Below are 16,218 nucleotides of genomic sequence, written 5' to 3'. Positions count from 1 at the left end.
GTTTAGTAAACACACCCGTCAGTATTTGAGTGTAAATACTGTAGTGTTTAGTAAACACACCCGTCAGTATTTGAGTGTAAATACTGTAGTGTTTAGTAAACACACCCGTCAGTATTTGAGTGTAAATACTGTAGTGTTTAATAAACACACCCGTCAGTATTTGAGTGTAAATACTGTAGTGTTTAGTAAACACACCCGTCAGTATTTGAGTGTAAATACTGTAGTGTTTAATAAACACACCCGTCAGTATTTGAGTGTAAATACTGTAGTGTTTAGTAAACACACCCGTCAGTATTTGAGTGTAAATACTGTAGTTTAGTAAACACTGTCAGTATTTGAGTGTAAATACTGTAGTGTTTAGTAAACACACCCGTCAGTATTTGAGTGTAAATATTGTAGTGTTTAGTAAACACACTGTCAGTATTTGAGTGTAAATACTGTAGTGTTTAGTAAACACACCCGTCAGTATTTATGTGTAAATATTGTAGTGTTTAGTAAACACACTGTCAGTATTTGAGTGTAAATACTGTAGTGTTTAGTAAACACACCCCTCAGTATTTGAGTGTAAATACTGTAGTTTTTAGTAAACACACCCGTCAGTATTTGAGTGTAAATACTGTAGTGTTTAGTAAACACACTGTCAGTATTTGAGTGTAAATACTGTAGTGTTTAGTAAACACACTGTCAGTATTTGAGTGTAAATATTGTAGTGTTTAGTAAACACACCCGTCAGTATTTGAGTGTAAATACTGTAGTGTTTAGTAAACACACTGTCAGTATTTGAGTGTAAATACTGTAGTGTTTAGTAAACACACCCGTCAGTGTTTGAGTGTAAATACTGTAGTGTTTAGTAAACACACTGTCAGTGTTTGACTGTAAATACTGTAGTGTTTAGTAAACACACTGTCAGTATTTGAGTGTAAATACTGTAGTGTTTAGTAAACACACCCGTCAGTATTTGAGTGTAAATACTGTAGTGTTTAGTAAACACACCCGTCAGTATTTGAGTGTAAATACTGTAGTGTTTAGTAAACACACTGTCAGTATTTGAGTGTAAATATTGTAGTGTTTAGTAAACACACCCGTCAGTATTTGAGTGTAAATACTGTAGTGTTTAGTAAACACACTGTCAGTATTTGAGTGTAAATACTGTAGTGTTTAGTAAACACACCCGTCAGTGTTTGAGTGTAAATACTGTAGTGTTTAGTAAACACACTGTCAGTGTTTGACTGTAAATACTGTAGTGTTTAGTAAACACACCCGTCAGTATTTAAGTGTAAATACTGTAGTGTTTAGTAAACACACTGTCAGTATTTGAGTGTAAATACTGTAGTGTTTAGTAAACACACCCGTCAGTATTTGAGTGTAAATACTGCAGTTTAGTAAACACAGTCAGTATTTGAGTGTAAATACTGTAGTGTTTAGTAAACACACTGTCAGTATTTGAGTGTAAATACTGTAGTGTTTAGTAAACACACTGTCAGTATTTGAGTGTAAATACTGTAGTGTTTAGTAAACACACCCGTCAGTATTTAAGTGTAAATACTGTAGTTTAGTAAACACAGTCAGTATTTGAGTGTAAATACTGTAGTGTTTAGTAAACACACTGTCAGTATTTGAGTGTAAATACTGTAGTGTTTAGAAAACACACCCGTCAGTATTTAAGTGTAAATACTGTAGTTTAGTAAACACAGTCAGTATTTGAGTGTAAATACTGTAGTGTTTAGTAAACACACTGTCAGTATTTGAGTGTAAATACTGTAGTGTTTAGTAAACACACCCGTCAGTATTTAAGTGTAAATACTGTAGTTTAGTAAACACAGTCAGTATTTGAGTGTAAATACTGTAGTGTTTAGTAAACACACTGTCAGTATTTGAGTGTAAATACTGTAGTGTTTAGTAAACACACTGTCAGTGTTTGACTGTAAATACTGTAGTGTTTAGTAAACACACCCGTCAGTGTTTGAGTGTAAATACTGTAGTGTTCAGTAAACACACTGTCAGTGTTTGACTGTAAATACTGTAGTGTTTAGTAAACACACCCGTCAGTGTTTGAGTGTAAATACTGTAGTGTTTAGTAAACACACTGTCAGTGTTTGACTGTAAATACTGTAGTGTTTAGTAAACACACCCGTCAGTATTTGAGTGTAAATACTGTAGTGTTTAGTAAACACACTGTCAGTATTTGAGTGTAAATACTGTAGTGTTTAGTAAACACACCCGTCAGTATTTGAGTGTAAATACTGCAGTTTAGTACACAGTCAGTATTTGAGTGTAAATACTGTAGTGTTTAGTAAACACACTCTCAGTATGTGAATGTAAATACTGTAGTGTTTAGTAAACACACTGTCAGTATTTGAGTGTAAATACTGTAGTGTTTAGTAAACACACCCGTCAGTATTTAAGTGTAAATACTGTAGTTTAGTAAACACAGTCAGTATTTGAGTGTAAATACTGTAGTGTTTAGTAAACACACTGTCAGTATTTGAGTGTAAATACTGTAGTGTTTAGTAAACACACCCGTCAGTGTTTGAGTGTAAATACTGTAGTGTTTAGTAAACACACCCGTCAGTGTTTGAGTGTAAATACTGTAGTGTTTAGTAAACACACTGTCAGTATTTGAGTGTAAATACTGTAGTGTTTAGTAAACACACTGTCAGTATTTGAGTGTAAATACTGTAGTGTTTAATAAACACACTGTCAGTGTTTGAGTGTAAATACTGTAGTGTTTAGTAAACACACCCGTCAGTATTTGAGTTTAAATACTGTAGTGTTTAGTAAACACACCCGTCAGTATTTGAGTGTAAATACTGTAGTGTTTAGTAAACACACCCGTCAGTATTTGAGTGTAAATACTGTAGTGTTTAGTAAACACATTCAGTATTTGAGTGTAAATACTGTAGTGTTTAGTAAACACACTGTCAGTATTTGAGTGTAAATACTGTAGTGTTTAGTAAACACACCCGTCAGTATTTGAGTGTAAATACTGTAGTGTTTAGTAAACACACTGTCAGTATTTGAGTGTAAATACTGTAGTGTTTAGTAAACACACTGTCAGTATTTGAGTGTAAATACTGTAGTGTTTAGTAAACACACCCGTCAGTATTTGAGTGTAAATACTGTAGTGTTTAGTAAACACACCCGTCAGTATTTGACTGTAAATACTGTAGTGTTTAGTAAACACAGTCAGTATTTGAGTGTAAATACTGTAGTGTTTAGTAAACACAGTCAGTATTTGAGTGTAAATACTGTAGTGTTTAGTAAACACACCCGTCAGTATTTGAGTGTAAATACTGTAGTGTTTAGTAAACACACTGTCAGTATTGGAGTGTAAATACTGTAGTGTTTAGTAAACACACTGTCAGTATTTGAGTGTAAATACTGTAGTGTTTAGTAAACACACCCGTCAGTATTTGAGTTTAAATACTGTAGTGTTTAGTAAACACACCCGTCAGTATTTGAGTGTAAATACTGTAGTGTTTAGTAAACACACCCGTCAGTATTTGAGTGTAAATACTGTAGTGTTTAGTAAACACAATCAGTATTTGAGTGTAATTACTGTAGTGTTTAGTAAACACAGTCAGTATTTGAGTGTAAATACTGTAGTGTTTAGTAAACACACCCGTCAGTATTTGAGTGTAAATACTGTAGTGTTTAGTAAACACACTGTCAGTATTTGAGTGTAAATACTGTAGTGTTTAGTAAACACACTGTCAGTATTTGAGTGTAAATAATGTAGTGTTTAGTAAACACACCCGTCAGTATTTGAGTTTAAATACTGTAGTGTTTAGTAAACACACCCGTCAGTATTTGAGTGTAAATACTGTAGTGTTTAGTAAACCCACCCGTCAGTATTTGACTGTAAATACTGTAGTGTTTAGTAAACACACTGTCAGTATTTGAGTGTAAATACTGTAGTGTTTAGTAAACACAGTCAGTATTTGAGTGTAAATACTGTAGTGTTTAGTAAACACACTGTCAGTATTTGAGTGTAAATACTGTAGTGTTTAGTAAACACACTGTCAGTATTTGAGTGTAAATACTGTAGTGTTTAGTAAACACACCCGTCAGTATTTGACTGTAAATACTGTAGTGTTTAGTAAAGAGATAATACAGAAGATAATGTGATTATAATAGAAGAATACATCATAGAGTTGTAGAGAATAATGACTGACCTGTTCTCCTCCTCCAGGCGGGCCAAGGTGCAATGGAGCTGCTCCTGGTCCTGGTGTTCCAGGTGGACCAGCAGCATGGGAGAGTCCTGGTCCAGGTGACGCAGCAGGTACTGGTCTTCGTCTCTGAGGGGAAACAACACACTGAGCTCACAACAACACTGGCAGGCAGGCAGATGTGTGTGTGTGTGTGTGTGTGTGTGTGTGTGTGTGTGTGTGTGTGTGTGTCGTGCTGTCAGACTTTGTTCTGTCACTCACATCCATCAAATATCTACATCACCTTTAAATACTCCTCCATTAACCAGCTGTTGTCAATTATTATTATTATTTTTTATAATTATTATCATTATTAGTATTATTATTATTATTATAATAAAGTCAATGTGTAATCTTCTCTTACTTTGAGTGCACATGCTCCGTTACCTGAACTGGTAAAGGCGGGGCTTGATATGCTTAGTGATCAGGACACTTTAGACCAGGGGAGTCCAAACTTTTTGACTTGGAAAGTATATACAGTACATACTTGGGTATGTACTGTATATACTCCGCTTGGGATGGTTTCCTGCTGGCTCCGCTGTGAACGGGACTCTCGCTGCTGTGTTGGATTCGCTTTGGACTGGACTCTCGCTGCTGTGTTGGATCCATTATGGATTGAACTTTCAGAGTATCATGTTAGACCCACTTGACATCCATTGCTTTCCTCCTCTCCAAGGTTCTCATAGTCATCATTGTCACCGACGTCCCACTGGGTGTGAGTTTTCCTTGCCCTTAGTGGGCCTACCGAGGATGTCGTAGTGGTTTGTGTTGCGGTTTGTGCAGCCCTTTGAGACATTAGTGATTTAGGGCTATATAAGTAAACATTGATTGATTGATTGATATATACAGTATATATATATATATATATATATATATATATATATATACGTTTACACACACAAACACACACACACATATATATATATATATATATATATATATATATATATATATATATTCTTGATATGATAATGTAACTGCTTCATAAAGCCTATGTAAACTCCATAGTGTTCAGGGATGAATAGTCTCTCCTATTGCTATTGTACTATTTTTTTAGCTATAGTTAAAATTTAAAGTTAAAGTACCAAGGATTGTCACACACACGAGGTGTGGCAAAATTATCCTTTCCATTTGACCAATCACCCTTGATCAAAATCATAACAGCGCATGACCCAGGATAGCCCAGTGGTTAAGACTGTTGAAATAGAACAACAAGTACTGGGTTCGAATCCCACTCTGTTTGGTAGTCTTTTATTCCACCTCATCATACTTTAGTGCGCCAGGGGTCGTAGATAACATTTGTGTATGGAAAGAAATCTACACTTCACAAGAGCAAGGTTAGGCCAGTGGTTAAGACTGCTCACTCGGACTGAAAGGTCCTGGGTTCAAACCCTGCTCTGAATGAGTTTTTTTTTTTATCCTACCTCATCATTAATTACTGAGCCAGGAGTCCTGGATTACATTTGTGTATGAAAAAAAAATACAAACTCCACAAGACCCAGGATAGCCCAGTGGGTAAGACTGTTGACTCAAGTGAAAGGGTGCTGGGTTCGAATCCAGTTTGGGTTGACATGTAATTTACAAAGTTGGCTGGAGGCTTCAAGGTGACATATATTGTGACTGAGTCACCTCTCCCATATAATGTTAAAAATAATTATTTAGTAAAGTTTTTTTTTTTTTTTATCCAATTACAATTAACCTATTTTATTTTAATTGTACCCAGGAGAGGTCATTGGCAAACGCTCTTTTTTTTATTATCTTTATATTCCTATTCCCAACCACCTCAGGAATTACATTCACTCCCACACACTCATTCATTCTCACACTCACTCACAGGTAACCCCTGAGGTGTCATCATTGACTTTTTGACAATTTATTTTTGATTATTATTATCCTTAGTGTTTAGTGAATTTTTGAACTATAAGTTAGTCAAACAACTAGCACATAACATTACTCTGTGTGGGGGAGATGAAACACCCCACAATGTATGTCGTCTTGACGCCATACAGTCACATTTCTGAGTCCATGTATGGGATTTGAACTCACTACCCCTGTATTATGAACCCACGGTGTTGACCATTGAGCTATCCTGGGTCCCATTAAGGTTTGGTTTTCGCTCATATACAAATGTAATCAGTGAACTATGATCGATGCAAAACAAAAAACAATATCTTCTGAGTTGTGGATTTGAACCCAGTAGTACCGCACGAAAGGCAGGAGGCTTAACCATTGAGCCGTCCTGGATTGCTTTTAACATATGTTTGCGCTCATATACAAATGTAATCAGTGAACTATGATCGATGCGAAACAAAAAACAAGCTCTTCCAAGTTAAGGATTTGAACCCAGTAGTACCGCATTAGAGGCAGCAGTCTTAACCATTGAACCATCCTGGGTCCCTTTCAGCATTGGTTTTCGCTCATATACAAATGTAATCAGTGAACTATGGTCGATACAAAACAAAAAACAAGATCTTCCAAGTTATGGATTTGAACCCAGTAGTATTGTTTGGAAGGTAGCAGCCTTAACCATTGAGCTATCCTGGGTCTTGGCTTCGCTCTATTTTGACAGTTATTTGTTCTACATCCATCACTTGCAGTCCTTTTTGGGAGCATGTGCATGGGTGTGTGTTACGGACAGCAAAGCCCTGTCTGTCTGAGGGAAAGACAGGCTTTATTGACCTACAGTTAACAATTAAGTTATTTCACTTTGGCTTTTTCTGTGTTGAAGCAGCAAAAAAGGACGTTATGTTAAATGAAGAGTTTCTGTGTTTGATATATATATATATATATATATATATATATATATATATATATATATATATATTAGGGCTGCGATTCTTTGGGTATTCCATGATTTGATTCAATATCGATTCTTGGGGTCGCGATTCGATCATATATCGATTTTTGCGATTCTTGATTCAAAAACGATATTTTTCCGATTCAAAAGGATTCTGTATTCATTCAAGACATAGATTTCAGCAGGATCTACCCCAGTCTGCTGACATGCTAGCAGAGTAGTAGATGTTTTTAAAAAAGCTTTTATAATTGTAAAGGACAATGTTTTATCAACTGATTGCAATAATGTAAATGTGTTTTAACTATTAAAGGAACCACAAATATGACTTACTTTATCTTTGTGACAACATTGGACACAGTTTGTTGTCAAGCTTATGAGATGCCATGCAAGTGTAAGCCACTGTGAGTTTTCTTAAGCTGAATGCCGTAATCAGCAATATTAAAATAATAAAAGGCTTGCAATATTTCAGTTGATGTGTAATGAATCCAGAATGTATGACATTTTCATGTTTTTAGTTGCATTACAGAAAATAAAGGACTTTATCACAATAATCAAATGTTCTGAGACAGTCCTGTATATATATATATATATATATATATATATATATATATATTATATATATATATATATATATATATATATATATATATATATCCATCCATCCATTTTCTACCGCTTATTCCCTTTTGGGGTCGCGGGGGGCGCTGGCGCCTATCTCAGCTACAATCGGGCGGAAGGCGGGGTACACCCTGGACAAGTCGCCACCTCATCGCAGATATATATATATATATATATATATATATATATATATATATATATATATATACACACACACATATATTCTTGATATAATAATGTAACTGCTTCATAAAACCTACGTAAACTCCATAGTGTTCAGGGATGAATCGTCTCTCCTATTGCTATTGTACTATTTTTTCAGCTATAGTTAAAAGTTAAAGTTAAAGTACCAATGATTGTCACACACACACGAGGTGTGGCAAAATTATCCTTTCCATTTGACCAATCACCCTCGATCAAAATCATAACAATACATGACCCAGGATAGCCCAGGGGTTAAGACTGTTGAAATAGAACAACAAGTACTGCGTTCAAATCCCACTCTGTTTGGTAGTCTTTTATTCCACCTCATCATACTTCAGTGCGCCAGGGGTTGTAGATAACATTTTTGTATGGAAAGAAATCAACACTTCACAAGAGCAAGGTTAGGCCAGTGGTTAAGACTTCTGACTCGGACTGAAAGGTCCTGGGTTCAAACCCTGCTCTGAATGAGTTTTATTTTATCCTACCTCATCATTAATTACTGAGCCAGGAGTCCTGGATTACATTTGTGTATGAAAAAAAATACAAACTCCACAAGACCCAGGATAGCCCAGTGGTTAAGACTGTTGACTCAGGTGAAAGGGTGCTGGGTTCGAATCCAGTTTGGGTTGACATGTAATTTACAAAGTTGGCTGGAGGCTTCAAGGTGATGTATATTGTCTGAGGGAAAGACAGGCTTTATTGACCTTGAGTTAACAATTAAGTTATTTCACTTTGGCTTTTTCCGTGTTGAAGCAGCAAAAAAGGACGTTATGTTAAATGAAGAGTTTCTGTGTTTGATATATATATATATATATATATATATATATATATATATATATATATATATATATATATATATATATATATATATATATATATATTCTTTGGGTATTCCATGATTCGATTCAATATCGATTCTTGGGGTCGCGATTCGATTATATATCGATTTTTGCGATTCTTGATTCAAAAACGAAGTTTTTCCGATTCAAAAGGATTCTGTATTCATTCAAGACATAGATTTCAGCAGGATCTACCCCAGTCTGCTGACATGCTAGCAGAGTAGTAGATGTTTTTAAAAAAGCTTTTATAATTGTAAAGGCCAATGTTTTATCAACTGATTGAAATTATGTAAATGTGTTTTAACTATTAAAGGAACCAAAAATATGACTTATTGTATCTTTGTGAAAACATTGGACACAGTGTGTTGTCAAGCTTATGAGATGCCATGCAAGTGTAAGCCACTGTGAGTTTTCTTAAGCTGAATGCCGTAATCAGCAATATTAAAATAATAAAAGGCTTGCAATATTTCAGTTGATGTGTAATGAATCCAGAATGTATGACATTTTCATGTTTTTAGTTGCATTACAGAAAATAAAGAGCTTTATCACAATAATAAAATTTTCTGAGACAGTCCTGTATATATATATATATATATATATATATATATATATATATATATATATATATATATACATATATATATATATATGTATATATATATATATATATATATATATATATATATATATATATATATATATATATATATATACATATATATATATATATATATATATATATATATATATATATATATATATATATATATATATATATACACACATATGGGCTTCACGGTGGAAGAGGGGTTAGTGCGTCTGCCTCACAATACGAAGGTCCTGCAGTCCTGGGTTCAAATCCAGGCTCGGGATCTTTCTGTGTGGAGTTTGCATGTTCTCCCCGTGAATGCGTGGGTTCCCTCCGGGTACTCCGGCTTCCTCCCACTTCCAAAGACATGCACCTGGGGATAGGTTGATTGGCAACACTAAATTGTCCCTAGTGTGTGAATGTTGTCTGTCTATCTGTGTTGGCCCTACGACGAGGTGGCGACTTGTCCAGGGTGTACCCCGCCTTCCGCCCGATTGTAGCTGAGATAGGCGCCAGCGCCCCCCGCGACCCCAAAAGGGAATAAGCGGTAGAAAATGGATGGATGGATATATATATATATATATATATATATATATATATATATATATATATATAATACATATATATACACATGGCTTGTGCAGCCCATTGAGACACTCGTGATCTAGGGATATATAAGTAAACATTGATTGATTGATAAACCACACACACAATTAGATGACACACACACACACATACAATTAGATGACACACACACACATACATACAATTAGATGACACACACACACACATACAATTAGATGACACACACACACATACATACAATTAGATGACACACACACACACACACACAGGATGAGTGTTTAGGTAACAGGAGGTGAGTTAGTGGTGTACTCACAGACTTTCATCAGGAGACAGGCTGTCTGTGAAGAAGGAACAGTTCTGGTTCTCCATCTCTGCCAGCCTGCACACACACACGCACACACGCACGCACACACACACACGCACGCACGCACGCACGCACGCACGCACGCACGCACGCACGCACGCACGCACGCACGCACGCACGCACGCACGCACGCACGCACGCACGCACGCACGCACGCACGCACGCACGCACACACACACACACACACACACACACACACACACACACACACACACACACACACACACACACACACACACACAGCAGAGACTAAGTTTACACAGCAAGGAGAGAAGAAAGTGTCAGAAGGAAGTAAATTAACAGGTTGATGTGCCGACACACCAGGGAGACTTTTTTTATCAAACACAAGACTCTTTTTTATTTTCTTTTTTCCCCTGAAGCAGGTTGGACAAGTTTGCTGTGGTGGTCTGCAAGTAAAGACAAGGATCTGGCTGTAAACTTGAGAAGAGTGCAGAAGTGAAGAGAGAAAGTCTTCCAGGGAGTGGACTTCTACAAGTGGGAACTAAAAAGTGTGAAAATGTTGTGGAGCAGCAGGACTGACGTCAGGGAGGCAAGTGTGGCTTTCATTCAGTAACTGCTGGCTACTTCAACTCCTGCCTGAAGTATCACATCCAGCACATTCCTGCTTGGAGACATGGAGACCACATCACACATCCTGTCTTGCATCCATCAATAACCTTCTTCTCCTTCTCATTGTTGCCTTCATTCTTCTGGTGGATGACACTCATAAACACCTCATGATGGGACTGTGGGGGATGCTTCTTAACACGCCCCGTGCAAGAAGAAGAACTAGCATTCTAACTCCTCCTGGTGGAATCTTCTAGAAGAAGAAGAGGTAGCATACCTGCAAAATCCTAACACATCCATTCTCTTCCTATTCACATATCAGCTGACAGGAGAGGAATAACACAAATAAAGTGAATACTGACGATCGCCACAATAAAAGTCAGTACTGATGATCGCCACAATAAAGGTCAGTACTAATCACCACGATAAAAGTCAGTACTGATGATCGCCAAAATAAAAGTCAATACTGATGATCGCAACAATAAAAGTCAATACTGATGATCGCCACAATAAAAGTCAGTACTGATGATCGCCACAATAAAAGTCAGTACTGATGATCGCCACAATAAAAGTCAGTACTGATGATCGCCACAATAAAAGTCAGTACTGATGATCGCCACAATAAAAGTCAGTACTGATAATCGCCACAATAAAAGTCAATACTGATGATCGCCACAATAAAAGTCAGTACTGATGATCGCCACAATAAAAGTCAGTACTGATGATCGCCACAATAAAAGTCAGTACTGATGATCGCCGCAATAAAAGTCAGTACTGATGATCGCCGCAATAAAAGTCAGTGCTGATGATCGCCACAATAAAAGTCAATACTGATGATCGCCACAATAAAAGTCAATACTGACGATCGCCACAATAAAAGTCAGTACTGATGATCGCCACAATAAAAGTCAGTACTGATGATCGCCACAATAAAAGGCAGTACTGATGATCGCCGCAATAAAAGTCAGTACTGATGATCGCCGCAATAAAAGTCAGTGCTGATGATCGCCACAATAAAAGTCAATACTGATGATCGCCACAATAAAAGTCAATACTGATGATCGCCACAATAAAAGTCAATACTGATGATCGCCACAATAAAATTCAATACTGATGATCGCCACAATAAAAGTCAATACTGACAATCGCCACAATAATTGTCAGTACTGATGATTGCCACAATAAAAGTCAGTACTGATGATCGCCACAATAAAAGTCAGTACTGATGATCGTCACAATAAAAGTCAATACTGATGATCGCCACAATAAAAGTCAGTACTGATGATCGCCACAATAAAAGTCAATACTGACGATCGCCACAATAATTGTCAGTACTGATGATCGCCACAATAAAAGTCAATACTGATGATCGCCACAATAAAAGTCAATACTGACGATCGCCACAATAAAAGTCAATACTGATGATCGCCACAATAAAAGTCAATACTGACGATCGCCACAATAAAAGTCAATACTGACGATCGCCACAATAAAAGGCGTGTTACAATGTCATGGCATTGTGATGCCAGAGGTGGTCTCTTCAAGATGCAGAGGAACGTCAGGAAGGAAGCAGCTCGCAGGTCAGGAAATAATTGAATGTCCAATAAATCCGACTGGATACAAGAATAAACAAGACAAGTGTGCCTATAGCACAGGAAGCTAACTGCATAGCTAGGAAGAAAGCTTAGCATGTAAACAAATGAGGAATCAAACATACTCAAACACCTCACGTGTTGCATGGAAGCAAAGAGAAGCAGCAGATCGAGGGAGGCAAGAGGACGGCTCTCTGATTAGTGCCCAGGAGCAGGTGAGCGTCCCGAACACTAATCACAGGCAGGTGAAAGTAATCTGCCGTCATGGCAACTGAAACACAAAACAGGGGCGCTAAAACAGAAATCAAACACCAAGTGAATCAAAATGTAAACAAACTGTGATCACAAGCTGTGTGCTTTTATTGTGAAACTCCTGACATCCTGCTGCCAGTCATTCATCCACACTTTAATTTGAGCTGCTGACTACATTTTGACAAATGAGTGGTCAAGTCCAGTAGGAAGACCATTCATACGGCCCCAAACTATCCAATTTACCCGACGCATGAAACGTGACAAATTGTGAGGGTGCACTATCAACCTTAGTCGCCAGATGGCAGCAGAGTGTGGAATATCTTAACATGTCTTCTTTTTGGCAATTCCAACTTTGACCTCAGCATCAGTTGTGATGTAGAGTGGCGCTTTCCATCATTTTCAGCAGACTGCAGTGCAAAAAATGTGTTAAAAAATGTTAAATTTCAGCCAAAACAATCAAACCCAATAACGTTTAGTGTGGGATGTACTTATTGAAATATTGTGAGAAATGCAGTTTTTGAGAATCTCTGCAAAAATAATTATTTCAAGCGCTTTCAAGCCTTGTCTGCTAAACTTCATGTTTTACTCCGCTAAAATGTGGAGGAATATCCTCTACTAAAACCGGACGAAAACTAAATTATATTAAATGACTAAAATTGAACTAAAACACATTCTTGTCAAAAGACTAAAACTAAAAGAAAGGCCAAAAAGAAGAGAGGTGCAGCTTTCTAGAAGTCTTCAAATAAAGGAGAGAGAGAAAAAATCATCAGTTTGTATGCTAAAAATAATGCACCCTCGTTGTTATGCCAGGATAGACGAGGCCTTGAGCAAATAAAAGATGGATGACTAAGAACATACAAGAAAAGGAGTTTTGTTGGGCCACAGCACGTAGAGAAGGCAGGTCATGGAGGGTCACTCGCAACTTACACCTGTGTTCTTCAACCTTTTTCCAGCCCAAACATATTTTTTGCGTTGAAAAAATGTGGAGGCACAACACCAGCAGAAATCATTCAAAAACTAAACTCAGTGGACAGTAAAAAGTGGTTGTTGCAATTGTTGGATATGACTTTAACCTTCCTCTTGTGTTAGCTTTCTGTTACCATCTCTTATGTTAACGGGTCAGTTTTGACCCATGTCTTAAATCAGCTGTAAAATACACTAAAAACAATTATCTATCATCCAATTTGTTTCTCCTCTCTTGGTTACCTCGTTAGGCTTCCTTATCCTTGAAAATATTGGTTTTATTATTTTTGGTTTGGGCCATTGGGCCTTTTTTTTTGTCAGTATACCCCTCGATTTCAATTTTCAAAAATGGTAAAACGAACCTCAAGAGAATCATATACATAAAAAAAAGGTTGTTGTGTTACCTAACTATTACTAAGGGGTATTAGAACACATCTCTTAAATAAATGTGTTTTATTAATTTTTTCATTTTAAGAATTTTAACTATAGTAACATCTATGGTGTTACGGGTCAATTTCGACCCATATATATTTACTTCAAGAAAAAGGCTAAAAAGTATTTTTTTCAGCAACAGAAATCCAACATCAAACAAACAATAACCAATCAAGCAAATGAAACTAAGAGAAATAGATTACTAGTTCCAAAAATAATAAAAAACAAAATCAGAGTGGCAAAAAGTGACACTTTTAGTGTTCGTCTTTTGTTTGTTTTTGTACACGATTAGAAGGTAAAATGAGAATCCACTAAAGCTCACATGATTGGGAGAGGAGCTGGCTGTCAGTGTGTTCAGTTTTGGCTCATATCATTGCTTTATCATCTTATTTTTATAACCGGGTCGAAACCGACCCTAACAACACCAAGGGCATAATTTCTACCAGAGCATTTTATAATTTGGTGAAAAAAATTAAAATGTTTTATTTTGTTGACAAAGAGGTTCCTGACAAAGTCAAAAAGCTTTGATGTAAAAAAATAAATGTATGTGGTGTTTTTATGCATTTAAAAACTAAAACGGGTCGGTGCCGACCCTAACACAAGACAAAGGTCAAAGCATAAGCAAGCATGCATGACTATAGCTCTTGTCTCAAAGTAGGTGTACTGTCACCACCTGTCACATCACACCCTGACTTATTTGCACTTATTTGCTCTTTTCCTGTGTGTAGTCTTTTAATTCTTGTCTTGTGCTCCTATTTTGGTGTCTTTTTCTCTTTTTTGGGTATTTTCCTGTAGCAGTTTCATGTCTTCCTTTGAGCGATATTTCCGACATCTACTTTGTTTTAGCAATCAAGAATATTTCACTTGTTTTTATCTTTCTTTGTGGGGACATTGTTGATTGTCATGTCATTTTTGGATGTACTTTGTGGACGCCGTCTTTGCTCCACAGTAAGTCTTTGCTGTCGTCCAGCATTCTGTTTTTGTTGACTTTGCAGCCAGTTCAGCTTTGGTTTAGTTCTGCATAGCCTTCCCTCAGCATCAATGCCTTTTCTTAGGTGCACTCACTTTTTGTTTATTTTTGGTTTAAGCATTAAACACCTTTTTACCTGCACCCTGCCTCCTGCCTCCTGCTGTTTCTGACACCTACAAAGCAATTAGGCCCGGCTGCCACCTACTGACATGGAAAAGTATTACATGGTTGCTCTGCCCAGGTCCAGACATCACCGACACTCAACAACAACACATCATTTGCAGACTAGAATTACTGCTTTGCAAAAATATATTTCGAACCCAAAAAAGTTAAGTGAGCTCATCTCCCACGGCACACCAGACTGCGGCACAGTGGTTTAAAAACACTGACTTAGAGGGTGGCTAGTGGCAAAAGCAGCCCATAATATGAGATAATATGAGCAAAGAGGTTTAAAAGGAAGAGAGTCACAAGAAGATGAAGATGAAGAAGACAGATAAGGAGATCATAAAAGAAAGAGGACTATTGTTGAGTGTGCCCCCCCCCCCAGCTGCGTGTAAAAGCAGCAGTGTGCAACTACCTTGGGGGAGGTAATACACAATAACACACTTTGCAGCACACACACACACACGCACCGAAATGAATGCGTGTGTTTTTGGGCCGTGCCTTTGGGATGGCAGCCGTCCTGCTTGTAAGCCGTCAAAGAGACGCTGATCCACAGCGAAATCTCCCAGGTGACCAATGGGTTCGGCGGGTGACGGGCCACTAGGCACCGTGGACCCGCACACACACACACACACACACACACACACACACACACACACAATGCGCTTGTGGGCTTGGGTCAGTGCAACAGAGACAAAAAAAGGAGGCCGTCGTTGAGACTGTGTGCTGTAGTTGCCACACCAGCTGTGGTTGCCACACCAACTGTGGTTGCCACACCAGTTGTGCTTGCCGCACCAGCTGTGGTTGCCCCACCAGCTGTGGTTGCCCCACCAGCTGTGGTTGCCACACCAACTGTGGTTGCCACACCAGCTGTGGTTGCCACACCAGTTGTGCTTGCCGCACCAGCTGTGGTTGCCCCACCAGCTGTGGTTGCCACACCAACTGTGGTTGCCACACCAGCTGTGGTTGCCACACCAGCTGTGGTTGCCACACCAGCTGTGGTTGCCACACCAGGTGTGGTTGCCCCACCAACTGTGGTTGCCACACCAGCTGTGGTTGCCCCACCAGCTGTGGTT

At 37.8% G+C, this 16,218-nt stretch overlaps 2 protein-coding genes across 8 annotated transcripts in view; one reads left to right on the top strand and one right to left on the bottom strand.

Annotated features, from left to right (window-relative positions):
- Nucleotides 1-15,121, top strand: part of LOC133552648 (aryl-hydrocarbon-interacting protein-like 1) — a 57,187-nt gene extending 42,066 nt beyond the window's left edge. The window contains exons 10-11 of one of the 2 annotated variants that reach the window (XM_061899979.1): nucleotides 4,193-4,282; nucleotides 10,588-15,121. The gene's annotated coding sequence lies outside the window, so the exon portion shown is untranslated. Of the gene's footprint in view, nucleotides 1-4,192; nucleotides 4,283-10,584 lie in introns of both variants that reach the window. The other variant, XM_061899980.1, reaches the window with a different exon arrangement.
- Nucleotides 1-16,218, bottom strand: part of drp2 (dystrophin related protein 2) — a 302,156-nt gene that overhangs the window by 13,957 nt on the left and 271,981 nt on the right. For all 6 annotated transcript variants that reach the window (XM_061899976.1, XM_061899973.1, XM_061899974.1 and 3 more), the window contains 2 exons: nucleotides 10,154-10,219; nucleotides 4,176-4,298 (listed from right to left, as the gene is read on the bottom strand). In XM_061899976.1, the coding sequence (XP_061755960.1) occupies nucleotides 4,176-4,298; nucleotides 10,154-10,219 (189 nt within the window). The remainder of the gene's footprint in view (nucleotides 1-4,175; nucleotides 4,299-10,153; nucleotides 10,220-16,218) is intronic.

This window comes from Nerophis ophidion, linkage group LG05, assembly GCF_033978795.1.
Source record: "Nerophis ophidion isolate RoL-2023_Sa linkage group LG05, RoL_Noph_v1.0, whole genome shotgun sequence".
Lineage (NCBI taxonomy): Eukaryota > Metazoa > Chordata > Actinopteri > Syngnathiformes > Syngnathidae > Nerophis > Nerophis ophidion.
This window is presented reverse-complemented; position numbering and strand designations above follow the sequence as displayed.